The sequence below is a fragment of the Myotis daubentonii genome, chromosome 11 (assembly GCF_963259705.1).
Source record: "Myotis daubentonii chromosome 11, mMyoDau2.1, whole genome shotgun sequence".
NCBI classification, from domain to species: Eukaryota; Metazoa; Chordata; class Mammalia; order Chiroptera; family Vespertilionidae; genus Myotis; species Myotis daubentonii.
The window spans coordinates 19849436-19876941 of record NC_081850.1 but is presented as its reverse complement, the minus strand read 5'-3'; the positions used below and the strand labels follow the sequence as shown (position 1 = coordinate 19876941).

At 43.9% G+C, this 27506-nt stretch overlaps 1 protein-coding gene across 1 annotated transcript in view; it reads left to right on the top strand.

Annotated features, from left to right (window-relative positions):
* FOCAD (focadhesin) overlaps window positions 1-24024 on the top strand; it is a 286965-nt gene extending 262941 nt beyond the window's left edge. The window contains exons 36-44 of the mRNA XM_059656547.1: window positions 7215-7343; window positions 9674-9789; window positions 12778-13038; window positions 13629-13718; window positions 15855-16032; window positions 17522-17619; window positions 19192-19443; window positions 21638-21713; window positions 23646-24024. Coding sequence (XP_059512530.1) covers window positions 7215-7343; window positions 9674-9789; window positions 12778-13038; window positions 13629-13718; window positions 15855-16032; window positions 17522-17619; window positions 19192-19443; window positions 21638-21713; window positions 23646-23719 — 1274 coding nt within the window. The 3' untranslated portion in view covers window positions 23720-24024. The remainder of the gene's footprint in view (window positions 1-7214; window positions 7344-9673; window positions 9790-12777; window positions 13039-13628; window positions 13719-15854; window positions 16033-17521; window positions 17620-19191; window positions 19444-21637; window positions 21714-23645) is intronic.
* The last annotated feature ends 3482 nt before the right edge of the window (window positions 24025-27506 follow it).

Sequence of the window (27506 nt, the reverse complement as noted above, 5' to 3'; positions counted from 1 at the left end):
TTCCTCTGCTTCTGTATTCTAAAAGAGATTGCAGAGGATTGGTATATTTGCTTCCTTAAATGTTTGGTAGAATTCAACCACTGGACTCACCTGGGCGTGGTGCCTTCTATTTTAGAAGGTTATTAATTATTGGTTCAATTTGTAAATAGCTATAGGCCTATTCACATTATCTATTTCTTCTTGTGTGAGTTTCAACAAATTGTGTCTTTCAAAGAATTGGTCCATTTCATCTAGGGTAGCATACCATTAAGTGTGCAATAGCATTATGTCTAAAAAAACCCTACATACCTTAACTTAAAATACTTTTGGCTAAAATATGCTAACCATTATCTGAGCCTTCAGAGAGTCGTAATCTTTTTCCTGGTGGAGGGTCCTGCCTCAGTATTGATGAAAATACAATTATCTGTGAAGTGCAGTAAAGCAGAGCACAATAAAACCAATGCCTGATTAGCCTGTCAGACTCCACATTGCGGGCAGCAGTGTGCCCTGTGTCCTTCCCTTTTTTAGGACTCCAGTAAGATGATTTTTCAATCTGTTCAGCTTTTTATGTGTTGTTAGAACAGAGTGGGGACTTCCAAGCTCCTCATATGCAGAAATGGAAACCCAACGTCTCTCTTTTAAAAAAAAAAAAGTTTTCAATTATAAAAAACCTTATAATATGAAATTTACCATCTTAACCATTTTAAGTGTACAGTTCAATAGTGTTAAGTTGTGAAAACAATCTCCAGAAGGTTTTCATCTTGCAAAACTGAAACTTTAGAACAATATAAACAAACAAGCAAAACAGAGACAGATTCAGATACAGAGAACAGACTGATGGTGGCCAGATAGGAGGAGAGTTGGGGGTCTCGGTGAAAAGGTGAAGGGATTGAGAAGTACAGATTGGTAGTTACAAGATAGTCATGGGAATGTAAAATACTGCATAGGAAAATAACTTTGTACAGTACCATTTGGGTACTGGAGATATCAGGACGAGCACTTAGTAAAGTATATGATTGTGTAACCACTAGCTTTACACCTGAAACTAATCTATAATAATAAAAGTATAATACGCTAATTAGACCAGACGTCCTTCCTGGCGACCTTCCAGACAAAGCCAGGGCTGCAAGGGAAGCCCGGGTCCCGGGTGCCAGAGGGAAGCCAGTGCCGGCAGCTGGGGGAGGGAAGGCCTACTCTTGCATGAATTTCGTGCATCGGGCCTCTAGTACAAAATAACATAGAATGTAAACTGTAATTTTTAAAAAAAAAAAAATTTCTACTGAAGCTCTAGACCAGCAGTTCTCAATCTGTGGGTCACGACCCCTTTGGTGGTCAAACGGCCCTTTCACAGGGGTCGCCTAAGACCATCCTGCATATCAGATATTTACATTATGATTCATAACAGTAGCAACATTACAGTTATGAAGTAGCAAGGAAAATAATTTTATGGTTGGGTCACAACATGAGGAACTGTATTTAAAGGGCCAGAAGGTTGAGAACCACTGCTCTAGACCCATTAAACAATACTTATCCTTTCCCCCTCATCCTAACCCCTGGTAATAACCATTCTTTCTGTTTCTATTTGATTACTTTAGTTACCTGATATAAGAGGAATCATACAGCATTTGTCTTGTTATGACTGGCGTATTTCACTTAGTGAAGTGTCCTCGAGGTTTATCCATGCTGTAGCATGTGACAGGATTTCTTTTTCTTTTTCTTTTTAGGTTGAATAGCATTCCATTGTCTGTATATATACACATATATATTACTTTTTGTTTATCCATTTATCTGTCAACTAGAGGCCCGGTGCATGAAATTTGTGCACGGGGGGGGGGGGGTGTCCCTCAGCCCAGCCTGCACCCTCTCCAATCTGGGATCCCTCTCACAATCCAGGACTGCTGGCTCCCAACTGCTCACCTGCCTGCCTGCCTGATTGCCTCTAACTGGTTCTGCCTGCCAGCCTAATCACCCCCTAACCACTCCCCTGCCAGCCTGATCAACACCTAACTGCTCCCCTGCCGGCCTAATCGCCCCCAACTGCCCTCCCCTACCAGCCTAATCGCCCCCAACTGCCCTCCCCTACCAGCCTAATCGCCCCCAACTGCCCTCCCCTACCAGCCTAATCGCCCCCAACTGCCCTCCCCTGCAGGCCTGGTTGCCCCCAACTGCCCCCCCCTACTGGCCTAGTCGCCCCTAACTGCCCTCCCCTGCTGTCCCGATTGCCCACAACTACCCTCCTCTTTTGGCCTGGTCACCCACAACTGCCCTCCCCTGCCGGCCATCTTGTGGTAGTCATATTGTGACCACATGGGAGCAGCCATCTTTGTGCTAGGGTGTGATGGTCAATTTGCATATTACCTATTTATTATATAGGTTGGACATTTGTGTTGCTTCCACCTCCTGGCTATTATGAATAGTACTGCTATGAACATGGTGTACAACTATCTCTTCAAGACTCTGCTTTCAGTTTTTTTGTTCATACACCCAGAGTGGGATTGCTGAATCATATGGTAGGTCTATTTTTAATTTTTTGAGGAGCTACCATATTGTTTTCCATAGTGGTTCCATCATTTCGCAATCTCACTAGCAGTACAAGAGTTTCAAGTTTTCTATATCTTCACCAACACTTTTTTCTTTCTTTTTTTATAGTGTCCATCCTAATGGGTGTAATATCTCATTGTTTTTATTTTTTTTCTCTCATGGTTAGTGATGTTGAGCATCTTTTCATATCCTGGTTGGCCATTTTTGTATCATCTTTGGGGAAATGTCTATTCAAGTTATTTTCCCATTTTTAAGTTTCTTCTTTTCCCTATGCTTCTCCTTTCTTCAACATTTTTTTCCTTTTATTGACTTTGCCTCTGCATCTGCTTTCCCAGTTCTTCAGCCTATGAGTTCGCTGCTTTTCCTGCTGATTCTGCATCAGCTTATTTTGCTGTGCTCCTCCTTTCTATAGCTGATTTTCCTCTTGCTGACTCTGTCTCCATTTCTCCTTCCTCATTTTCAGCATCTGCTGATTCAGCTACCTTTCTGCCTGTTTTGCCTCTATTCTTTTTCATGTGCTTCTCTTTTCTGTGGCTATTTTTCCTTTTGCTGGCTCTAGCCTCACGTATGTTTTCCCTCTTTTCAGATTCTGCTGATTCTGTTGCCTTTTCTGCTTCTCCTTTTTTGTGCTTCTCCTTTCTGCACCTGGTTTCCCTTTGCTGACTCTGTCCCTGCTTCTGCTTTCCCCTCAGTGTCTGCTGATTCTGTTGCCTTTTCTGTCTCTGCCTCTCCTTTCTCGGTGCTTCTCCTTTCTGCAGCTGGTTTCCTCTTAATGACACTGTCTCTTCTTCTGCTTTCCCCTAAGTGCCTGCTGATTCTGCTGCCTTTTCTGCTTCTCCTTCCTCTGTGCTTCTCCTTTTTGCACCTGGTTTCCCTTTGATGACTCTGTCCCTGCTTCTGCTTTCCCCTCAGTGTCTGCTGATTCTGTTGCCTTTTCTGCCTCTGTTTCTCCTTCTCCTTTCTCTGTGCTTCTCCTTTCTGCAGCTGGTTTCCTCTTAATGACTCTGTCCCTTCTTCTGCTTTCCCCTCAGTGCCTGCTGATTCTGCTGCCTTTTCTGTTTCTCCTTTCTCTGTGTTTCTCCTTTCTGCAGCTGGTTTCCCTTTGCTGACTCTGTCTCTGCTTCTGCTTTCCCCTCAGTGCCTGCTGATTCTGCTGCCTTTTCTGCTTCTCCTTCCTCTGTGCTTCTCCTTTTTGCACCTGGTTTCCCTTTGCTGACTCTGTCCCTGCTTCTGCTTTCCCCTCAGTGTCTGCTGATTCTGTTGCCTTTTCTGCCTCTGTTTCTCCTTCTCCTTTCTCTGTGCTTCTCCTTTCTGCAGCTGGTTTCCTCTTAATGACTCTGTCCCTTCTTCTGCTTTCCCCTCAGTGCCTGCTGATTCTGCTGCCTTTTCTGCTTCTCCTTTCTCTGTGTTTCTCCTTTCTGTACCTAGTTTCCCTTTGCTGATTCTGTCCCTGCTTCTGCTTTCCCCTCAGTGCCTGCTGATTCTGTTGCCTTTTCTGCCTCTGTTTCTCCTTTCTCTGTGCTTCTCCTTTCTGCAGCTGGTTTCCTCTTAATGACTCTGTCCCTGCTTCCGCTTTCCCCTCAGTGCCTGCTGATTCTGTTGCCTTTTCTGCCTCTGCTTCTCCTTTCTCTGTGCTTCTCCTTTCTACAGCTGGTTTCCTCTTAATGACTCTGTCTCTGCTTCTGCTTTCCCCTCAGTGCCTGCTGATTCTGTTGCCTTTTCTGCTTCTCCTTTCTCTGTGCTTTTCCTTTCTGCCACTGGTTTCCCTTTGCTGACTCTGTCCCTGTTTCTGCTTTCCCCTCAGTGTCTGCTGATTCTGTTGCCTTTTCTGCTTCTCCTTTCTCTGTGCTTCTCCTTTCTGCAGCTGGTTTCCTCTTAATGACTCTGTCCCTGCTTCCGCTTTCCCCTCAGTGCCTGCTGATTCTGTTGCCTTTTCTGCCTCTGCTTCTCCTTTCTCTGTGCTTCTCCTTTCTACAGCTGGTTTCCTCTTAATGACTCTGTCTCTGCTTCTGCTTTCCCCTCAGTGCCTGCTGATTCTGTTGCCTTTTCTGCTTCTCCTTTCTCTGTGCTTTTCCTTTCTGCCGCTGGTTTCCCTTTGATGACTCTGTCCCTGTTTCTGCTTTCCCCTCAGTGCCTGCTGATTCTGTTGCCTTTTCTGCTTCTCCTTTCTCTGTGCTTCTCCTTTCTGCCACTGGTTTCCTCTTAATGACTCTGTCCCTGTTTCTGCTTTCCCCTCAGTGTCTGCTGATTCTGTTGCCTTTTCTGCTTCTCCTTTCTCTGTGCTTCTCCTTTCTGCAGCTGGTTTCCTCTTAATGACTCTGTCCCTGCTTCCGCTTTCCCCTCAGTGCCTGCTGATTCTGTTGCCTTTTCTGCCTCTGCTTCTCCTTTCTCTGTGCTTCTCCTTTCTACAGCTGGTTTCCTCTTAATGACTCTGTCTCTGCTTCTGCTTTCCCCTCAGTGTCTGCTGATTCTGTTGCCTTTTCTGCTTCTCCTTTCTCTGTGCTTCTCCTTTCTGCAGCTGGTTTCCTCTTAATGACTCTGTCCCTGCTTCCGCTTTCCCCTCAGTGCCTGCTGATTCTGTTGCCTTTTCTGCCTCTGCTTCTCCTTTCTCTGTGCTTCTCCTTTCTACAGCTGGTTTCCTCTTAATGACTCTGTCCCTGCTTCCGCTTTCCCCTCAGTGCCTGCTGATTCTGTTGCCTTTTCTGCCTCTGCTTCTCCTTTCTCTGTGCTTCTCCTTTCTACAGCTGGTTTCCTCTTAATGACTCTGTCCCTGCTTCCGCTTTCCCCTCAGTGCCTGCTGATTCTGTTGCCTTTTCTGCCTCTGCTTCTCCTTTCTCTGTGCTTCTCCTTTCTACAGCTGGTTTCCTCTTAATGACTCTGTCCCTGTTTCTGCTTTCCCCTCAGTGCCTGCTGATTCTGTTGCCTTTTCTGCTTCTCCTTTCTCTGTGCTTCTCCTTTCTGCCACTGGTTTCCTCTTAATGACTCTGTCCCTGTTTCTGCTTTCCCCTCAGTGTCTGCTGATTCTGTTGCCTTTTCTGCTTCTCCTTTCTCTGTGCTTCTCCTTTCTGCAGCTGGTTTCCTCTTAATGACTCTGTCCCTGCTTCCGCTTTCCCCTCAGTGCCTGCTGATTCTGTTGCCTTTTCTGCCTCTGCTTCTCCTTTCTCTGTGCTTCTCCTTTCTACAGCTGGTTTCCTCTTAATGACTCTGTCTCTGCTTCTGCTTTCCCCTCAGTGCCTGCTGATTCTGTTGCCTTTTCTGCTTCTCCTTTCTCTGTGCTTTTCCTTTCTGCCGCTGGTTTCCCTTTGATGACTCTGTCCCTGTTTCTGCTTTCCCCTCAGTGTCTGCTGATTCTGTTGCCCTTTCTGCCTCTGCTTCTCCTTTTTCTGAGTTTCTCCTTTCTGCAGCTGGTTTCCTTTTGCTGGCCCTGCTCCCACTTCTGCTTTCCCCTTCATTGGCTGCTGATTCTGCAGCTCGTTCTACTGATTCTGACCCTGCTTTTCCTTTTCGTAGTGATGCTTTTTGCTAATTCTGCTTCTCTTTCTGCTGATGCTGGTTTCCCTTCTCCTGCTCATGATGCCCCTGTTACTTTTGCTTCTCCCTCTTGGTCTTCCACTTTTCTGTACATCATTTCTGGCCTCCTTGTAACTTCATGACCCTTAATGGCTACTCCAATTCCTACTATGCCTATGGCTCCACTTATAACTGTGCTATGTCTCATTTTTTTCTATTTCAATTTACTACCCCACCTGAATCCTATATAAAAAAGAGCTAATATGCAAATGATCGTCACACCCCCACACCCTCTCGCTGGGGCCAGGGACCTGAGGCCACGCCCCCCACCCAGCAGCACTTGACAGGGGACCTGAGGCTACACCCTTCACCCAACGGGGCTTGACAGGGGTGGGTCTTGCACGATTTTGAGGCATTTGCGGGTGTGTGGGGACTTGACTCTGGGTCCTGCAGTGCGCCCCAGACTCTGACAGGAGGGAGATTTTCATATACATTTTACTAATTTTCTTTCATCTCTGACACTTCTTTATAGAGAAAGGCAAATAGCAATATTAAAATATTTCCTCTAATTAATCCCCTTTTAATGTGCATGAATTTCGTGCACCAGGCCACTAGTAAGAATATAATATTAAAGTCGTGGTACTGTGTCATAGCTGGTTAATGTATGGATTAGCTGTCGCATTATATGCTCACCTCCGGAGTAGTCAGCCATGCACAGGCTGAGGAATGGAACAGTGAATCACAAGGCACAGGGCATACCCATTTAGGGCCACAGGCCCTGAAGGTGTAATTTTCCTGCGTCAGCAGTAATTGTCTCCTTTTCTGGAAGTGAATGAGCAATGAGCGAGCAGTGAGGCAATAAGTATTGTAGAGAACATTACTCTTTTTAGAAAGTTGGATGAAAAGACATGAGGAAGCATGGAAGACAGCTAAGCAGTTACATTGAATATTCCCATCTGGACAAGAGGAACAGACCAGAGCCAAATGAAAGAGAGAGTGAGGAGCAGAGGGAGCCAGGTCTTGGAGTAAGTGGGGTTGAAATTAAAAGCACAGGACTAAAGGATAGACCACAGTGGAAGATGTGATACCAGTTCCTTTGGAACAGAAGAACCAGGAGGGAGCACTGGCCGACTCCATGCATGATGCCCTGGAAATGTCCTGTTACCGATTTCCTTCTGTTGCAGGTCCTGAGTCAGTGCCCCCGTCCCTTCTCAAGGTGGTAATGAAACCCATCGCGGCGGTTGGCGAAAGCCACCAGTACCCTCCTGTGAACTGGGGTGCACTGCTCTCCCCACTTATGAGGCTAAACTTTGGTAAATATCAAGTGTTTTTACTCCTTCAGACTCTGCTTTTAGGGTGTGACCTGGGTCGAAACATGGGTTCTGTGTCATAGGCGGCACTGACTAGATAGACCTTTGGGTCAGAGGGTTGACTTCGCGGTTGGGGCCTCTGGGTTACATTCACTGGTCACTGTCTAAATAGCTGAGGGGAGGTTGAAGACACAGGCAGATACAGAAAGGTGAACTCATCAAGGCAGTATTTGGCTGACATGTGCATGTTGCTGGGCATGGGTTGCAGGCACCAGAAGGCTGGGCTGTTTATCAAACTGTACTGCCTCTGCCCTAGCTTTCATGGAAGCAGACAAGGGGGCGCTGTAGCCAGTTACCACAGACTTAGTGGCTTGAACTGGCACCTGTTTACTTATTTATCTTATAGTTAGTTCTGCAGGTCACAAGGCCAACAGAGTTCTCTCGGGGCTAAGGTCAAGGTATCGCAGGGCAGCATTATTTCCTAGATGCATTAGCGGGGTGCTGTGGTCTGAACATTCATGCCACCCCACCCCCAAATGCATATGTTGCAATCTTAACCTCCTGTATGATGGTATTAGGAGATATGGGGCCTTAGAGAAGTTGAGTAGGTCATGAGGGTGGAGCCCTCCTGAATGGGATGAGTGCTCTCATAAAAGAGGCAGCACAGAGCTCCCTAGCCCCTTCCACCACCCGAGGACACAGTGAGAAATTGGATCCTCACCGAAATCTGACCACACGGGCGCCCTGGCCATGGAATTCCAGCCTCTGGAACTGTGAGGAATGAATTTCTTTGGTTTATAAGCCACTCGGTCTATGGTACTTTGTTCTAACAACCCAAACAGACTAAGAAAGGGAGAATTTGTTCATCTGTTTTCTCTCCTTTTCTAGCTTCTAGAGCAGTGGTTCTCAACCTTGGCTGCACATTAGAATCACCTGGAAATCTTTTTAAAATCCTGATTTCTGGGCTTCATCCTCCGGAAATTCTGTTTCTTTGTTACGAATGTTATGGCCCCACCCCATAACAAAGAAACAGAATTTCCAGAGGATGAGGCCCAGAAATCAGGATTTTAAAAAGATTCCCAGGTGATTCTAATGTGCAGCCAAGGTTGAGAACCACTGTTCTAGAGGCTGCCCACATTTATTGACTTGTGCTCCCCCTCCCCCTTCATCATCAAAGCAAGGAGCAGAGGGCTGAGGCCTTCTCATGCAGCTGGACTAGGTTACCCATGTTTAAGGATTCATGTAATTAATGAGTCCAATTGAATAACTCCCATCTCAAGGTCATTAACTTTAATCACATCTGCAAAGTCCCTTTGCCATACAAGGTAATGTATTCACTGGTTCCAGAGATTGGGATGTGGACATCTTTAGGGGCCAGTATCCTGTCTACTACAGGTACGTGTGGTGAGAGGCAAAGGGATACCTTCTCCACACCTCTCTCTCATTCATCCCCAGCAACCTCTTCCATGGACTTAGCATATGCAGATTTAACTTCATGTACTTGCCCCTCACCTTCAGAAAATTTTAAAAAAGAGAGAGAGGAAGGGAGGGAGGGAGGGACAATAATTTTAACAATGCTGTGACTATGGATGTTTGTGTGCGTATGTCATGAATGTTACTTTACAGTAGGTGCTTATACGTGATCTACAGAAAGATTTGTTATGCTGTGATTTATGTGCAATTTAAGGGATAATCAAAGATGATTTTGACTGTACACAATTTTTTTTATTTAAATGCCTTCATTTTTAACCTAATCCCAGTATAAGATATGCTGTTACTATACTGTCATCAGAGATTTCATTTGAAAAATATGTCCTTCTGCCCTGCTTTTGAATGCTTTATTGAAAAAGTTCGTGTTTTAGTAAAACTCCTTGGAAAAGAGAAGAAAAAAGAAAAGCTGTCTGCTGATGGGATCAGACCATTAAAAAAACTCAGTCTCTGCAGAATGTGGCTCCATCTCTAAGTCCTGCCAGATCTAGACAGATTTCTCTGTGTGTGCTGGGGGCAAGGTGGAGAGGAGGAGAAACAGAGGCAAAGAGATCTTTAGCCAAAATTTCCCCCAATTTTTTATAGTATTTGAGTGTTTAGGTTTACCTGGGTATCATGAGAGAGATCACCCCAGCTACCTCAAGGCCCTTGTCAGTCCTAAGCCCTGGGATTCTGGGGCCAGTGGTACATTCTTTTACCTCATCTCTAAGAGGTCTCTAGGAATACCTTGGTTTACTGCAGTTGTCCCCTGTAGAAGTCACACAGCAGGTGCGTTGATTTGAGACACTGACGGCTGAAAAGCAGAGCAGCAGCTGCACTAATATTCTTTTCCTTTCCTCTTTCAGGTGAAGAGATCCAGCAGCTGTGCCTGGAAATCATGGTGACCCAGGCGCAGTCCTCCCAGAACGCCGCTGCGCTGTTGGGACTGTGGGTGACGCCCCCGCTGCTCCACGGTCTCAGCGTATGTAGTAACTAAGGGTGTCCGGCAACAGGAGGATACGGTTTTCTGGAGGGAGATTAACATGCGTTTGGGGTGTGTTCTCAAAGTAAAGAGTGGACGAGTGGGATTTTATAAAAACTGAGGGTGGCCAACAGAGTGAAAAATTGTGTGATTCAGACTCTGCCGTAACTGTCACCATTTATGCTAACAGCTACCATGTATTACAGAAAGGGAACAGGCTGACCAGAGTTATTCAAGTTCCTTTCTCACGTTCATACAGCTAGCAAGTCGTTGAACCTAGGTTTACTTGTTTATCTGATGCACATAGCCATTCAGTAGGTAGTAAGAGAAAGACAGATCCACATGTACAGGACAGCTGATCCCCCCTCTCACAGAAAAGGCAGCAATGAAGGTGAGCCTTGAGGGCTCAGTAGGACTTGGTTAGGCATCCAGGTAGAGGCACCAGGGATGTAGGTGAAAAGAGTAGAACATCTCCGTGAGGTGTTCAGCTTGAGCGCAGAGCTGAGGAAGAAATGATTTGCCTGGTGTTTGGTAATGACCTGGTGTCAGGGCTAATAGTGCTTGTTTTCAGTCAGACTCCTTTCTTCATTCCCAAAGGATGGGGGGAGCATTCTCTGCTTCCTTCGAGGTTTACCAATGGATTCCAAGTTCAGTGACCTCATCTTTGTTATTCTTCTATTCTAGGAGGCTTTAAGTCTTTGAGGATACTTCAAACCTTTCTTCCTTATCTCCTCAAACTTTTGGCTTCAGTCTCTACTCTTCACTTTTTTTCTTTTTTCAAATATATTTGTATTGATTTCAGAGAGGAAGGGAGAGAGAAACATAAATGATGAGAGAGAAACATTGATTAGCTGCCTCCTGCACGCCCCCCCTTTGGGGATCAAGCCTGCAACCCAAGCATGTACCCAGACCAGGAATCAAATCGTCACCTCCTGGTTCATAGGTCAATGCTCAACCACCAAGCCACACCCGCCAGGCCTCTTTGCTTTTTTCCTTTATGTTTTCCCGCATCTCCCAATAATTTTGAATTGCAGGTCACTGTTCTCGATGCGTGCCTCCTGTCTGTCAGCCTTCACCATTACCTGTCTGCTCCAAGCAGCTCCCACCCACTGCCGCTTACTGAGCACTTGCTATGCACCTGCCACATGTAAGCACTCAGTGAGTACTTTCTTCAATCCTGACAGGCTGCCTTTTTTTTTTTTTAACTTTATTGAGTTAAAGTTTATATTCCATAAAATATGACCATTTTAAGTGTAATTTGAGTTTTAGTCCACTTATTTTCATCCATCTCCGAGAATACTTCCATCACCGCCAGAAGTTCCATTGTGCCTACTTGTAGTCACTCTCCACTCCCAGCCTCAGACCCCGGCTACCACAGATCCGTTCCTGTCTCTGTCATTTTGCCTTTTTAAAAGAACTTTCCTATAAATTTAAGTGTCATATAAAGTTTAGGAAATCTTTAGAATGGAATCATACAGTAGGAAGTCTTCTGTGTGTGGCTCATTTTATTTCTGCACAGTAGACTTTATTATTTCCATTTTACAGGTTGATAAACTGAGGCAAACGAAGGTTAAGCAAAGTCCACATATCTAACAAGTGGAAGAGAGTTGGGTGACCCCAAAGCCCATAACTCTCGTAGTCTCACCTGTGTTATTGACCTCAGAAATTTTCTAGGTTTTAGTCTTATTTCCATTTCTCTTTCAGATCTCCTACTCTTTTGCATTTGTCCTTGATTATGGGCCTTTCATATCATCTTTGTTAATTAATGAATTAAATTTGTGAATTCGTTTTCTTACATACCTTCTCATTAAAAAAATGGTCTGAAATGGCATATTCTTTAAAGTGAGCTCTTCAGATAACTCATACAACAACATTACTCTTTTTAGAAATTTACTGATTTTTGTCTGACTTTCCTTTTTTATATCACTTCTTTTAGACTTACTGCCCCTTTAGTATCATACTTCTGTTTCTGAGATTTTTTAAAATATATTTTTATTGATTTCAGAGAGGAAGGGTGTGGCAGAGAGAATCATTGATCGGCTGCCTCCTGCATGCCCCACACGGGATCAAGCCTGCAACCCAGGCATGTGTCCTGAGCGGGAATTGAACCATGATCTCCAGGTTCATAAGTCAACGCTCAATCACTGAGCCATACCGGCCGGGCTGTTTCTGAGACTTTTTGAAGCCTGATCTATAAGTCTGTGAGACTTTACTAACTGTGCCCCTTCTTAGCTCTTAGATGCCAGGGTCGCTCTCACGTGCTCAGCTGCTGTTCTTTGGTCAGCAATGGACTCCTCGTGCCAGTTCCTCTCATTACTATGTCCCTGCGCTTCCTCAGAAGACAGAGTCGGGCCGAAACCGGTTTGGCTCAGTGGATAGAGCGTCGGCCTGCGGACTGAAAGGTCCCGGGTTCGATTCCGGTCAAGGGCATGTACCTGGGTTGCAGGCACATCCCCAGTGGGGGATGTGCAGGAGGCAGCTGATTGATGTTTCTCTCTCATCGATGTTTCTAACTCTCTATCTCTCTCCCTTCCTCTCTGTAAAAAATCAAAAAAAAGAAAAAAAAGAAAGAAGACAGAGTCAGGACTGCCAGGTCCTGGGTTTAGTTGATTTCCAGCGGGTGAGCCTTTCCTCTTCCAGAGCTCTTCTTGACAGAAAATGTGGCTTTTTAAGACTGAACAGCAGTGACTATGATGCAGCATTTTCTTCCCCTCACTGAAAAGATCGCAGGTTTAAGCGAGTGGTTCGCAGGTGGGTTGGCAGGTACCATGCATATACGCGTCAGACTAGATCAGAAGTCCCTGCAGCAGCCATATTACATGCCTTGGTGGCCCGTCGGACCAGGAGGCTGTGGGAAACTCAGGGGCAGGAAGCAACCTGCACCTTTTCTCTCGCAGCTGCTCTCAAGTACAGCGATGACTCGGGAGTGTAAGCATTGTAAACCCAGGCCTGCCTGTTTACATCTGACCTTTGCTGTTTTCCTTCCAGCTGAATATCAAGAAATACCTCCTGGTGTCTGCACCGCTGTGGGTCAAACACGTCTCTGGTGAACAGATCCTGAGCTTCGTTGAAAACCTAATGGTGGCCGTTTTCAAAGCCGCTTCCCCGCTTGCCAATCCGGAGTTACGCCCGAGTGCCTTGCAGGGCCTGAGCCAGGCCATGAAGCTGCCCAGCCCTGCCCACCACCTCTGGAGCCTGCTCAGCGAGGCTACTGGGAACATTTTTGACCTTCTGCCAAATAAGATTCGGGTGAGGAACAAAAATATTTACATTCCTGACCATTTGTGTTTGGGATTTTTTAAAGCCTTTTTGGCACAGCAGGGAGGTGTACGTTTTAAGAACGTGGTGGGAAGGCTGGCAAGAAGTCACCACGTTCTTCACTGAGAATGTGTTTGCTTCCAAGATCTAAACTGAGGTTGAATGTTTAGAACCAAAGTCTTAAGCAAGCTCAGAAGCTGGCTCACCAGGAAGTTCGCTCCTCGGCCTCTTACCAACGCCTGTGGAGGCTGAGGAAGCTCAGGTGGTCACGTCGTTCACTGCTATTCATATGAAGTGACCTAGTACTAGCCTTTCCCCTCCCCCAGCGGATCCCTGAATTGTGGTTTTACAAAGATGTTAAAATTCCTTTTGGAATGGTGGGTCCTGATGAGATAAAAGAAAGAACAGGCAAACAAACACATAAAATAACAAGAAAGATGTTTTTTAAATGAGAAACAAATGACCATATGTTTTGGTTTGGTTATTCGTGGAGATGAGCAAATCTAATCATTTGTTGGAACGTTAGGAACATACTTGCCTCACATTGTACTTTGACACGTTTGGGCTTTGTTCTTTACCAGAGAAATGACTTAGCGCTGTACATCGGGGTAGCGAAATGCCTCTCGGAGATGACAGATGATGAAGCCAATCGGCTTGCCCCGGTTACCGAGGTAATAACATACCCATGTACTTGTTCATTATTGAGGCTGGTTTTGTTTCCTATGTGTTACTATTAATTTCAGAAAACTATTTCTGTTTCACTCTGGGTCTTGTGTTCCGTCTACTCTGAGTGGTTGGTTCTTAACAAATGTATGTAATAACGTTTTAACCGAATTCATCCCACTTTATCAAGAACACTTCAGCGCAGCAGTCGCCAACCTTTCCGACCTCATGAACCACCAGTTGCTTTAGTGTCACCTGTGGGCAAAATTAAGTCCAGCGCAATGTCGTCAATACAAAAATCACAGGGATGGGAATATTCTCACCAAAGAACTGTCTCGCATGGAAGGTGTTCAAAAAAAAATAGTTCCGGTCTCACATGAATTTTTTTCCACCTGCTACTTACTTAAAAGTAATGATAACAAACCCATTGCAGCTTAACAAAAATAAGAAAAAAGTATTTTCCAGAAAATCAAAAAAACTCCTGAGGAAAGTAGCATTACTTCACCTTCTCGCAAGCCTCCTCCGTGTCTGCGGGGGCCTCGTGGCGGCTGCCCTTCCCGTCTCTTGAGACATTATTTTGGCGAAGTGTTATTCTTCCCCTTCCTCCTCACACAGGTATGTAGGAGGAAGGGGAAGAGTGTGTTAACAGGCTTTTCAGATAATTATGGATCTCTCCTTGATTGTGCGCCAAAACACAAAAGTAGCAGTTTCTTGTAGGTGAGTTGCAGTGTGGAACCTGCTCATGGTGAACTCCTCACTCTGTTACGTTAGAAACCATTCGTCAGTTTGTGCTCTGCGTCTCTCACCAGTGCACGATTTTGTAATATCAGACATTGGCCATTTGAAAATCTTCCAAATGCTGGTACATTTCATTATATAATATCAAACCATCGTATTGGTTAATATCACCAGTCTTTCATGTATTGGGAAACCGCCAAACTCATATAAGCAGATACAAATTTTCCAAAAATCTAATTTTTGCTTGAAAGTTCCGATTTTATTATTGGCAGTGAATTCTGTCAAGTGTTTTCCATGAAGTGACAGTCTCACGTCCTTCACTTTTAAAAAGGCTGTCTGTCAAATACACAGTTTGAATAGCCATAGGTGGTTATGCAGGGAGAGGCAGTATAAAGAAATGCTTACGTGAATGGACTTTATGTAAAACTTCAAAACTTACGTAAATGAAGTTTATCACGGGAAGAGTGGCCATTTCGGCTTACAGCTCAATGTTGAAGTGTTTTTCCTTGGGACAACCATTATGCTTCGGTATTCAGCAGAAGCCCCTTATGGATACTTCCCACTTTGTCCCACAGAATATTAAAAATCTGTGTACTCAAGGGCAAAGGTTTAATGAAATGAATAATTTATATTGTTTACAGCAGTGATTTTCAACCGGTGTGCCACAAGAATTTCTAAAACATACAATACCTGACTATTTAGTCAGGGGCACTGACCTCTTTTCCCTTATATTGTCCAATAAAAAATGACAACAGCCATTGGTATGAGTGAATCAAAATTATACCTATTTTTTGGTCAGATCGGCAAAAAATACAATATATTTTTTGATGTGCCACGAAATTTTAGTAATTAGTTTATATGTGCCATGAGAAGAAAAAGGTTGAAATCACTGATTTACAGGAATGTTTTAAGTGAAACTAGATTTTTTCAAAAATTTCAAGTGGGGATGAAAAATACAATGGACATTACTACAGTTTAATGCTATTATGAATATAGTTTGACCTCACAGAACACTGTAAAAGAGTCTTGGGGTCCCCCAGAGGTCTGTGTACCATACTTTGTGGACTGTCAAAATAACATGTGTCATGTGCTTAGAATGGCACCTAGCACCTGACAAGTACCGTCATTGTTATTATTTGTGTATTCTTACTAAATAGCATCACTAATTGACCCCAAAGTCATTGATGGTTTTTATGAGAAGCAGGAGGTGACACTACAGCACCATCTGCATATACATTCTAGTGGAGCGCGCAGGGAAATGGGTCACACGCTGCAGGAAATGAACAGTTTTAGCATTTGGAGTAATAATCAACTTCACACTCACCCTTTCTGTGTTGCCCTTGCGCTGAGGTTCTGTAACAACTCCAGTTCATTTAATAGTAACTGAGCAATTGGCTTTGTTGCAGAGCAGCCTAGAAAAGGCTGCCTTTGTCAGGCTGTACTTGGTCTCGCAAGGACGGCTCCCCTTGATGGGCGTGAATGACATGCTCGGCGTGGTGGTTCAGCACCGGGAGAAAGACGCACTGGCCTGGGTGATCCTGCACAGCTTGTACCACGCGCGGATTGTGAGCCACGCCAACACAGGTGAGGAGGCCGCAGGGCGAGCATCGGAACAGGAAGAAGCCATCTCTTCAGTTGTCATTGTTTCACCAACTTGAAAGCTGATTTAGTGCTTGACATAGGTGAGGCTTTGTCACCCCGAATGAGGAGCACGTTGGCTGGAAGTGAGCAGGTACAGCTCACAACATCCACTCCTTAGTAATGGGAACAAATTCTTTTGAGGATTTTTATCTCGGTTTTGGTCCTCAAGGATATAAAGTTTATCAGTAGATTCTGTCAGACAGGATATCCATTGATGATGCCTGATGTTTTCATGAAAATGGCTTTTGGGGAGTCATTTAACAAACAAAAAACAGCAACAATGAGCTTGAATAGTTATTCTATAGAAGAATTTCTCAGTGGTGAGAAGAATAAAACCTGGATGACCTCACTACATGCTCAAGCCAGGAGGTCCAGGCCTGAGCTCTGCTAATGAGTCCTATGGCGCAACTTTTAAACTGTTTACACATTTAGACTTTAGGAGCCATCTGAAAAGGGAACTCCTTCATTTCCCCTCCCACGCCTTTGGTCAGAGGCTTAGAATTTCTCGAGTTTGCATTCGAGTTCTGAGTGGTATCTGGCTTAAGCAGGTCAGAAATGGCCGGGAAGCCCTGTGCTCTTGGGCCAGTTGCTTATGTTTCTGTGCCCCGTTTTCCCCATGTCTTGTGTCTTTAAAGTTTTGAGAGAAAACTGGCAAACATCTTTGTAATACTCTTTTCAAAATTGGATTGGAAATGTTGATTCCTCTTCCTCTTTGGCAAGTTGAGATGGTTGTCTCATATCTGTGTGTGTGCTTCACCAATGAAAAATGAACTTATGATGAGAAACTAGATTTCTTTACTCAAAATTAAAACTATATTTATCAGGGGGAAAAATCCAGTAGGTGTTCCCAATTAAGCATGAAGATAATTTAAGCAAGTTGAAATAAATTTGAGATTGCCCTTGGTCCTAACCTTCAAGCTTAAGCCCTATATTTTTCTTATTCACTAGATTTTTGAAAACCTTTCAACATAGTCTTTACTATAATGGGAATCCTCATTTTTTAAAAAAAGGAAAAAATCAATATGTTGTTTATTCTCTAATTACCCTATCACACCTGGTTTTTCCTTTTTTGTCTTTAGGATAGGTTTCTGTGCAATTTTGGCATTCAATATTACTGGCTAGCTGGGTGCCAGATTTCTCATAGTGTGTTTAATGTTGAGAAAGAACTCCAATAAATGTCTTAACACTAGTGGGTGGGTAGGCTTGAAGAATAAATTAGCCATTGAAAACGAAGACCGAAATACGGTCATCTGCTGTGAATAGTGTCAACTCTCACAGGGATCGCAAGTCTCGGGTGTGGTAAGAGAACCGGAAACTATTTCATGACATCCTCACCAGGTGTTCTGCTTGAGCTATGATAGTTATTACTGTTCTGTTTTGCATTTCCAAGGGAAAACCCTGGTCAGGTAAGAAAATGTTTTTGTCTTTTCAGGTGTGTTGAAGAGAATGGAATGGCTCTTGGACCTGATGGGTTATATCAGAAATATAGCTTACCAGTCAACCTCTGTTCAGAACGTGGCTGTTGATGAGGTACAATTCAGAGGAGTAATTTGTAGCTTTCTTAAAACATAAAAATTATATGTGCTCTCCCAAAAAGAGGAATATTTTGCTGCCTGAGGCTTTCTTTTCCTCCTTCCTTTTATTCTTGGGAAACAACAGCGGTGATAACTCTGATGTCACAAGAAATGCATGTTCTTACCAGGTTCTTGTGGACACCTAGTTACACCTTGAAAAAGATGTCAAAAGAGTATGTTCCTTGACAGGCAGCACACAAAGGACACTAGCTGGAGGGCAAACCCAGAGTCTATGTACTTGGGCTTGACCCCAAGAGCAGGTGGGGTCTAGGGCTCCGGCCTCCATGCTGGCCCAAGAGGCTTCACACACCTGGTTTGAAGAGATTGCTGGAGTGTGTGCAAGTGATCTGTGTACACAACACTACCTGTGGGCGTGTGCGCATGTATTAGAGAGTTTTCAGCACAGCTTCAAGTTGACTTCTGACCCAAAAAAGGTTAAGAATCACTGGTATTGGGTGAATTAAAAAAGAAAGATTAGTAAATGAAATGATGACACCACTTTCCCCCCCCTTGCCTCATTTTCTTGACTGCCCTCTGTGCAATTTTGAGGTGTACAGTTGTTTTTTTTCTATAGGCATGTCTCATTCACATGTTTCCTCTGCGAGTAAAAATGTGCACAGCCTGGAATGTTGTTTGAAATTCTGCCCCACTTTTCTGAGGAGTTGCGTGTGTTTTTAAATTTTTAGTTAGTGAGAGTGGGAATTTTAAGAGATTGAGTTCTTTTTGAACTTTTTTTTTAACAAGCATAACCAGTCCTCTTTGTCTTTTGATCTTCCGAGTTTCTATTAGCCTTCTCCATTTTCTTATGAAAATCTTTTAAAACCTAGGAAATACAGATAAGCAGAAAGAAGTGTAATTTAAATCACAGTAATCCAACATCTTAGAGGCAGCCCCTGTTACCACCATTTCTACAATTGTCTAGATTAGTCTAAAATCTAAAGGGACAGATTCTAGACACACTTAGTGGAATGCATGAGGAGAGTCATTTGTTATTGTTCAAAAACAGAACAAAATTGTCAATATTTTTAAAATCAGTTTTAGCCACATAACAATAAATCTAAATATACTTTTCCATAGCATTCTTAATTAATTTTTAATCTCTTAGAAAACACCAAACCAGATGAGTATTTGAAGCTCAGTATGATTAGGAATTTAGCTATGTTTCTCCTGAAATGTTAGAGCACTAATAATCAAACTGATGGTCCTTCTGTATTCCCAAAAGAGAACCCCAAAAACCTACCAAAGCCCTACAGCAAGCATGTCAAACTCAAAGGCTAACACGGGCCAAATAAATGAGGCACATGGCCCGCGGGCCATGAGTCTGACATGCTTGCCCTACAGTGTCTCTTGATTAAGTTTGGAAACGGAGTTTGTTCTTCAGTTCAGTCCTCTTCTGGGGCAGGGGTGGGACAGGAGGGAGGAGGGGAGGGGAATAGACCATTGCATCATTAGAGGACTGTGTATGTGAACATGTGTTACTCTGAGTGGTTAAAACATGTGACTAGCCTTGTGTCTATTTCCATTATAGGCTCTGGACTTCTTGTTGCTGATCTTTGCAACGGCGGTGGTTGCTTGGGCCGACCATGCTGCCCCGCTCCTCCTCGGCCTCAGTGCCAGTTGGTTGCCATGGCATCAAGCACAGGGCCCGGCTGGGCCAGCATCCAGCTTCCTTGGCAGGAGCCCAATGCACAGGGTCACTCTGCAGGCGGCCCTCGCTCTCCTTCCCAGCAGCGTGCTGCTGCTGCTGCAGAAGGAGCCTTGGAGGGAGCAGGCCCAGAAGGTGAGGGCCGCCGCCTGCTGTCGGGGCAGGTGGCCATTTCCTCCTTGGCAGTTCCTGCTGTAGATGTGAAGTGGGAGGTCAGCGAAACTGGACTCACACCACAGGCCTTCATGCTTGGCCCCACATCCCAGCCAGATGCAGAGCCTCAGAGACGGGGACTAATAGTGACAACAGAACCAACTTGCTCACTGGGGGTGGCAGGGGGCGCGGCAAGTAATGCTTCTGCCCCCGTTCATTTATCCAAGACACGTGTGTTCTTGATCTTGGGGCCAAAATGATGAGTAAGCTCTGAGAGCTCAGAAGGTGACAAGTTCAAGATTGCAAGATGTAATGATAAAGAGGGAAAGGAGTGTAGAGTGGTGATGAACAAGGGAGTGGTGATCAGCAGTGCCTGGGGCGGGTGTCGGGGAATCTGAGGGGAAACATGAGTCTGGAGCAGCCATCATCGCATAGCCCAGCTCAGCCGCCTGCCAGGCGCCGCCGTGCTCCGGGCTGTGCTGGAGGCTGTGGGACATGTGTGGGATGTGAGGTGATCACCCCTGCCCTCAGCAAGTTCCTTATGCTTTTGATATTAAGATTTGCCAGCTTACTCACTGTCCTGCCAAGCAGATGACAGTACTGTGCTTCCCAGAATTCTCGTTACGTGGCCTTGACCTGTCTTTATTTTAATACAGTTGTTTTTGGAGGATTCTTTTCTCCTCAAAATTGGAATTTTTTTTTGAGGCTGAAAGCTTAAAACTAACTTTATGTGGCTTATTCTTAAAACCTGACTACTAATCTTTAAAAATATTTTTGAGCTGCAGACTCATAGTTTAGCTATGCACAACTCCCCTGAGCATCTCAATGAAAATGCCTCTTTTCTTAAACCTGATAAGCATTAGTAGTATTGACCCCGACTTCTGTGTTTTCTGTATCATCATAAATGAAAATCAGTTTAAATGTGGTATTACCTCATGTTATTTCTGGCCTAGGACACCAGGCTTGCTTTGAACTACAATGTAAACATCCCGCATCTATTGTGTGTTTGTAGTGCTTGATTTATTTACTTTACCAGTAAGGTATTTTAAAGCAAACTTGAGAAAAAATAAACCAAGAAAAAAACTTTTAATTAAAGCAGGGAATTAGGAATGTTTTCTTTTTATGTTACTCTTTCTTCAACCCAGCTTCTATGTCCAAAGTTCAAATGAGTCAAAATTGGCAACATTCAGGAATCAATGAAATTACCCTATATCCAATTCAAAAACAATTTTGGCTGCACCGTAGGAAATCAGTCCAAAGTCATAAAGACTATGAGTTTCTACCTCATTTGCAGGATCTATGTGCAGTTAACACACTTGGCTCTACCTAGCAAATTATGTTATGCTTTTTTTATTTTGCATTTCAGCTTGCTGTTTTATATTCATTTGGGCATAAACTGTTCTTATCTACAGGAACATATTTTATTTTAGAAGCAGTGGCTTACATCTGATGAGTTTCCCTGTGTACTGCCTCAGCCTAGGAGCCTAGGCTTGGCTGCACACAGACCCGGGTAGCAAGCAGTAGGATGCAAAGAAATAGTGTGAGGTGCTTTTTCATTAATTTTTAAAGAAAGAGGAAGAGAGGGGGAAAGAGAGAGAGAGAGACAGGCATCGATGAAAAAGAAACATCGATCCGCTGCCTCCTGCACCCCCACCCTTCTACTGGGGATCGAGCCGATAACCAGGGCATGTGCCCTGACTGGAAATCGAACCTGCAACCTCTTGGTGCGTGGGATGACGCTCAACCAGCTGAGCCGCACTGGCCACAGCAAGAGTGTGAGGCTGTGTAGCTAGGTATACCTAAGTTCAGATCTTGACTCTGCTATTCAATGAGAGTGGAATTGGGCAAGGTTTTTGACCAATCTGGACCTCTCAGAATAACAAGAGAGAATGTTCATGGCACACAGGAGTCCCTCGGAGCCCATGTGTCCCTCACTCTTAAAACCTATAGCAGGTCTCAGGGTACTCAGCAAGGAAAGGAGGTTTGACTTTGTGGGTCTTCTGACTACATGGGAGCTGTGTCTGTCTTTAACGTCTTGTGCCTGGTCCCTTTCTCCAGGGCCTCCCCCAGCCCAGTCAGGTGCTCCCCAGGGGACTGTTGCTCTGCTCCGCATGGATGCAGGCCCAAGGGCCGACTGCTCTCTGACTGATGCTGCTCTTCTTCATTTTCATTCCAGTTCATCGATTGGCTATTCAACCTCATGGAAAGTCCTAAGGAAGGCCTCTCTGTGGAATCCAGGGGTCTTTTAAAAGGTATGACGTCTGTGCCTCCTGCCCACTAGAGGTGAAAACCTCCCAGTGCTGTCCGCGCTGCGAAGCAGCACCTGAGTGGGTGTTGGCTCCTGAAGGGGCGCGTCCTGGTTCAGTTGAAGAAGAAACTCGAAGCTGCCACCAGTGTGGCCTTTGGAATTAGAAAGTGGATTTAATTTTTCAGTGCATTTAATTTTTATTTAAATGGTTTTTAAAATGTTTTATTATAATTGTAAAATATGGCTTTAACCAAAACTTAGAAAATTCATTAAAAGCAAAGAGGAATCCAGAATCCCATTGGCCAGTGATAACTTTGATACTTTTCCAGAGAAGTTTTTGCCCCCTCTGTGTATGTGTTGTTTTAACATGTTTAAAATTATAAATAATTGAGAAAATACACAGACACTTTGAATACTTCCTTTTATATTTTAAAATTATTTTTAAAGCATTTAACCTTTTCTTACACTGGCTTCATCCTAGTATTTTTAATGGCTGCCTGGTATTTTGCCAAGGGAGTTGGATATTTCCCAGGTATTTATATGTCTTTATGTGATTTTTTTTAATAGTACTCCTCTATCGATTTGTTAAACTATGACTGTTGGGACAACAAACATAGAAGATATTTCTGTGAAAATTATATAGATTTTTTTTTTTACTCAAATAGGAGAAGTCTTTAGGGCTGGCTCTGTGGGTGGGTGGGTGGGGGCTGTATCCTGCCAATAGCTGTTGTGGATACCCGGACATGCTGTAATATACTGCCCTGAAACGGCTCACCTGGGAAGATTGTGTGTTGGCCTAACTTTTTATAATCTATCGGGCCTATCTCCAGGCTAGAGTCATAGTATGACCATATTTTACTTTAAGTATGGTATAATTTATTATTTGCCAAACAAGTGAGAATTTCCTAATGTATTGTGTCTGATTCTTCTCTCTACCCACAAAGAGGGTGGAGGACATGTCTGTGAAGGTGATTCTGATCAGTCACAGAACTTCATTGAAAATAGGGCTGGGGCCTGAAATAGTTCTTCTAGATCCATCCTTAGAGATGTGCTGCTAGGATATCCTCCATTTGTTTGCATGGGGGAGTCTGGACTCATTTGTAATGACCGTGGGTCCATAATACCATTGGTTACTGCCAACATATATTGTCTTAGGTTATGAAGATAACAAAGAATTGATACTGATGAGGAAACGAGTAATTTGGGTCAAGAAAGTAAATGTTTAGCTCAATTATCTGTTCAAGGGCTTTATTAGAGTCACACGCAATAATTGTGTAACTCTGGCTTACCTCCATTCCTTTACACTATTATATTTTAAATAATATCTCAGTATATTTCTATTAGTATTCCAAAATAATATATATGATAAGTTACCTCAAGGCATTACATAGAACTTCCCTATTTTAAGTTGATCCCTAAGGGACCCATGACAGATAAGAAAAGCTATGGACTCGTGGGTACCTGTTCAAATAGTTTTAGTACAGGTACGCTTGCTCCATTGAGCCCCTGAACCTAACTTTATGATAGGGTCAGTTGGTCTTTTGTTTTGTTTTGTTTTGTTTTTACCTTTTAGTTAAATATTTAGTGGAAAAATAATATTCATGTAGAAAAATACTCAAGTCATAAGTAGATATGTGAACACATTTAATAAGCACCCTGATTAAGAAAAAGAATATTACCAGCATCCCTGAATTCAGTTTTTGTTTTAATTCTGCAGAATTTCCCCTGAACTGGTACAAAAAAATAATAATAATAAAACTTTCCCCAAAACTTTATTACTGGTTTTCTGCCATTAAAATATTGTCTAAGGCTCAGTGGTAATTCTTGATCTTGAAGATTAGCCAAGTTCCGTCCTGATACTCTTTTGATCTAAATGACCTTTGCAAATGCAGCTCCACCAAATGCAACAGCGAACTTTGCTTTCTTGTCCCCTTAGCCACCCTGCTGTCCTTAAGGGTTCTCCCAGAGTTTAAGAAGAAAGCAGTATGGACCAGAGCGTACGGCTGGTGAACAGTTTTGCCATAGCCAGCCGCATTCTCAGCCGGAAGAGGAAAACCACACAAATGGAAGGAATTTTTCAGAATGTGTGTCTGGGACCCCTGAGACGTGATGCATCTCATGGTCATGAGAGGGAGGCCACATCACTGATGGTTTGAACTCTGAGTGCCAAGAATGGAGACGCTGCTTCCGTACCCAGGCCAGTGGAGGATGAAAAGAACTTTCATTTGGCTAGAGTTCAATCTGAAGATTTTCTTTTTGCCACTTTGACTCTATCATTTCCTCTCCCCCAGATTCTAGTAAAATAATCCCATGAATTTTGTGCATGTGACTTTTATTTGTTTTCAGGCATAACCAAACCCAACCCTGGTGGTGCCGGAGGCATTACACAGAACTTCCCTATTTTACTAGTAAGTTGATCCCTGAGGGACCCATGACAGATAAGAAAAGCTGTGGGCTTGTGGATGCCTGTTCAAATAGTTTCAGTACAGGTATGCTTGATCCAGTGAGCCCCGAACCCTAACTTTATGATAGGGTCAGATGGTCTTTGGTTTTGTTTTTACCTTTTAATTAAACATTCAATTAAATATCTAATATTCATCTATTCCCCATGAAGCCTCTGGAGGACACCCACTGGCTCAGTAAGTGAGACAGCTTTTCTTATCCTTGTTGGTGAAATACTTTCCGCCAGACACATTGAAATAATAAGCGTGGTGTTAACCGTGAGCTAAACCAGATCCATGAGCTGTGATGTTCCTGAGCTTGGGGCTTTTGAACGCAAGTGAAAGTTGTCCAATTCAAATGACTTCAGCTAAAAAGGAGACTGTCATTAGTTCACAGACCAGAAGTTAAAGATAGATCTGCTCAGGCACAGTAGCACCCAGGGCGTCAGACTGTGCCATGGGGCTCTGTTCCTCTCAGGATCACTCCACATAATTGTCAAGACGGCTGCCAGCAGCCTCAATGGAAGGAAAGGTGTCTTTGCTCACAGGGATGGCAACAGCCACATGGGGAGGACTCTGACTCATCTCACGTCACATGTGAGTCCCTGGGAAGTGGGATCCTCTACTTGTTAGTGCGCCTGGTCCACCTGAATTGGGATGCGAGGCAAGCAAAAAGTGACAAATACGCCTTGAAAGATTAATCTGTTTTATTAGTACAAATCCCTGTCTTAATCAGGACGACTAGCGGCCTCATGACAAGTAAATGAAGGTACGGTATGTGACCATATCCTCAAGAGTTGCATTTTACTCAAGGACTTGAGAATCAGCCAGCATTTTAATTTTGATATTTGCTAACTATCTTTCCTCCATGCAGTCATTAATCAGGGGTGCCTTTAGCCAGTCATATAAACATACTGAGGAGGACACCTGTGGATTGCGGGGGGGGGGGGGGGATGTTTGGGATAATGGACTTGGTGTCCAGCATGCTATAGCTCAGTGCCTGCTGCTCTACAGGCACCCGGAACGTTCCGTTCAGTATTCCCATGGGACAGAACCTTGATGGTGTCACCAAGTGTACCTACCTACCACGCAGGTTAAAAATAGATCTACTGGTTTTGTTTTCCAAACAGCTGGGTTTATGTTTGCAGGTTTCCAATAGTTGCGTCTCACTGTGTAACTTATACTCTGTTACCAGGTCACAGTTCTTTCTTTTGCTGAACTCCTACAGAAGAAAAGGCAAGGGAAGGCGAGCTCTCAGGTACTATTGACCTTACGTTGCCCATGTTTTGTAGAAAATCTTCTTTAGAGCCTGGGCTAGAGGGAAATGAATTTGAAGGAAGCAGAGAGGTAGAAAGTTTATGTTAGAAGCCAGCCTCCCTCTTTTTCCCACCTACATACATTTTCTTAAATTTCCTCCAATGAGAGGTTGAAATTTATCTAATATTTATTGTTAGATGCCAGACTGTTAGTGCGCTAGAGCTTTCACTTGTATGATCTTATTTAACTCTTGCAGCAATACTGTGACGAGGCCTTATTTTCTATTTTTAAATGGAGAAGGCGCTCTTTCCACTGCCTCAGGTTCCTCAACACTCACTTTAAGATGAAAATTCCCACCAAGGATTACACCTTGGTATTCATGTGCTTATGGTTTAATGTGCTTTATTAAACCGACGGCTTGATATGATTACTGTAGATTTCTGTAATCAGATCAAAGAAGCAATCCTGCCTCCCGTGAGTAAGTCTCTGGAATTGGGACGTTTAGAAGCTACGGTGCAAAGGAACAGGCCCTTCGTGGATTGAAGGATTTGAGATTCCCAGAACAGGTTGCTCACCTGGGCGGCAGTAAAGAGCAGTTTGCAGGTTTCACACACTGGTGTTTCACTGTGTAACGCTCTGAAGAACTGCTCTGCATTTCCCCCCTGAGAGAGCTCACCGATGCCCACGGAAAGGGTGAAGAATCAGCCCAGACTTCTAAACCCCACTTCCTTTTTTGGTTCAGCCCAGTCTCCTCCCATTCAAACTTTGTCCCTGCCCCGGGCTTTGAGAAGAAAACAGAAGAGTACAAACGGGGTAAGATAGACCTTAGTCCTCCCCTCCCTGGCTCCCTGTTTTTGTCTCCAGCAGCCTTGAGCATAAAATGTATGGGATTTTCCTACTCATGGGACCCTCTAAAGAGTCTAAAATGGAAGATTGTAAATTTGATAATCTTAGAAGTTCTAAAATCTCAGCCTTCTAACATATAGGTCACCGGAATAGGTCACTCGGTTCCCCGCCGGACCTCAGGTAAGAATTAAATTATCCTCTTGGGATATTTCACTTCGTTCTCTAGAAACCAGAAGCCTCTGCCTTTTTAGACCAGGTGTCCCAAATATATCCAAAAGGAAAAGTTTCCTTACAGGCCATCTCCCGTTAGTTTTTGAAGTCGTAAGTTGCCAAGACAAGTCGTATGCTGGGATGGATTAACACATTAACGTGTGGGGTTAAAGCCAGGTGTCTCCGAAATGTCCCAACACCCTGGTTCTTGATTTGAAAAGTGTACGCTTGGAGCAGATGTCGGGATTCATGTAAGTGCCTGAAACCTTTGTGTTTTACTTGTAATGCAATGGCTCCATGGTAACTAATAGGCTGTGAATAACCATTTTTTAAAGTGAATTGCCAGAGTTAACTTTTCTCAAGGCTTTTAACCAGAGATATTGATACTGTGATGGTATAAGGAATAAGACTTTGTTAAGGGCTCAACTAGTGTCTTGAAATAACTTAGTCGCTTTGAAAATAAGCAGTAGTTTTAGATTTCTGGTAAATATTTTGGTAAATTGCTGTTTTAGAAGAGAAATCAGAACATTTGGTTAAGAAGACGGGCCTTCCTTAAAGCCCGAGTTGTAGGCTACATCTCTGATCAGTTTGTATCTGTGACACAAACCAGCCTATTCTTTTTTTTTTTTTTTAATTGATTCCAAAGAGGAAAGGAAAGGGAGAGAGAGAGATAAGAACATAATGAGAGAGAAGCATTGATCGGCTGCCTCCTACATGCCCCTACTTGGGATTGAGCCTGCAACCCAGGCATTTGCCCTGACCAGGAATCGAATCAGGGAATCAAACCAGTAACCTCCTGGTTCATAGGTCGACGCTCGGTCACTGAGCCACACCAGCCTGGCGAAACCAGACTACTCTTAGCTGCAGGGTTTCGCCTGGAACCACGGGACTGAACGCGGATGGGACGGTTCACATCCCTCGTCTCTCGTGCGGAAACCCCCCCACAGCATCACCTTCGCGTGTAAAAGCGTATCATCGTTGCTCTGGCCTAGGACAAGGTAATATGCTCTTATATTTCCTGGAAGGAAATACTTTATTCGGAA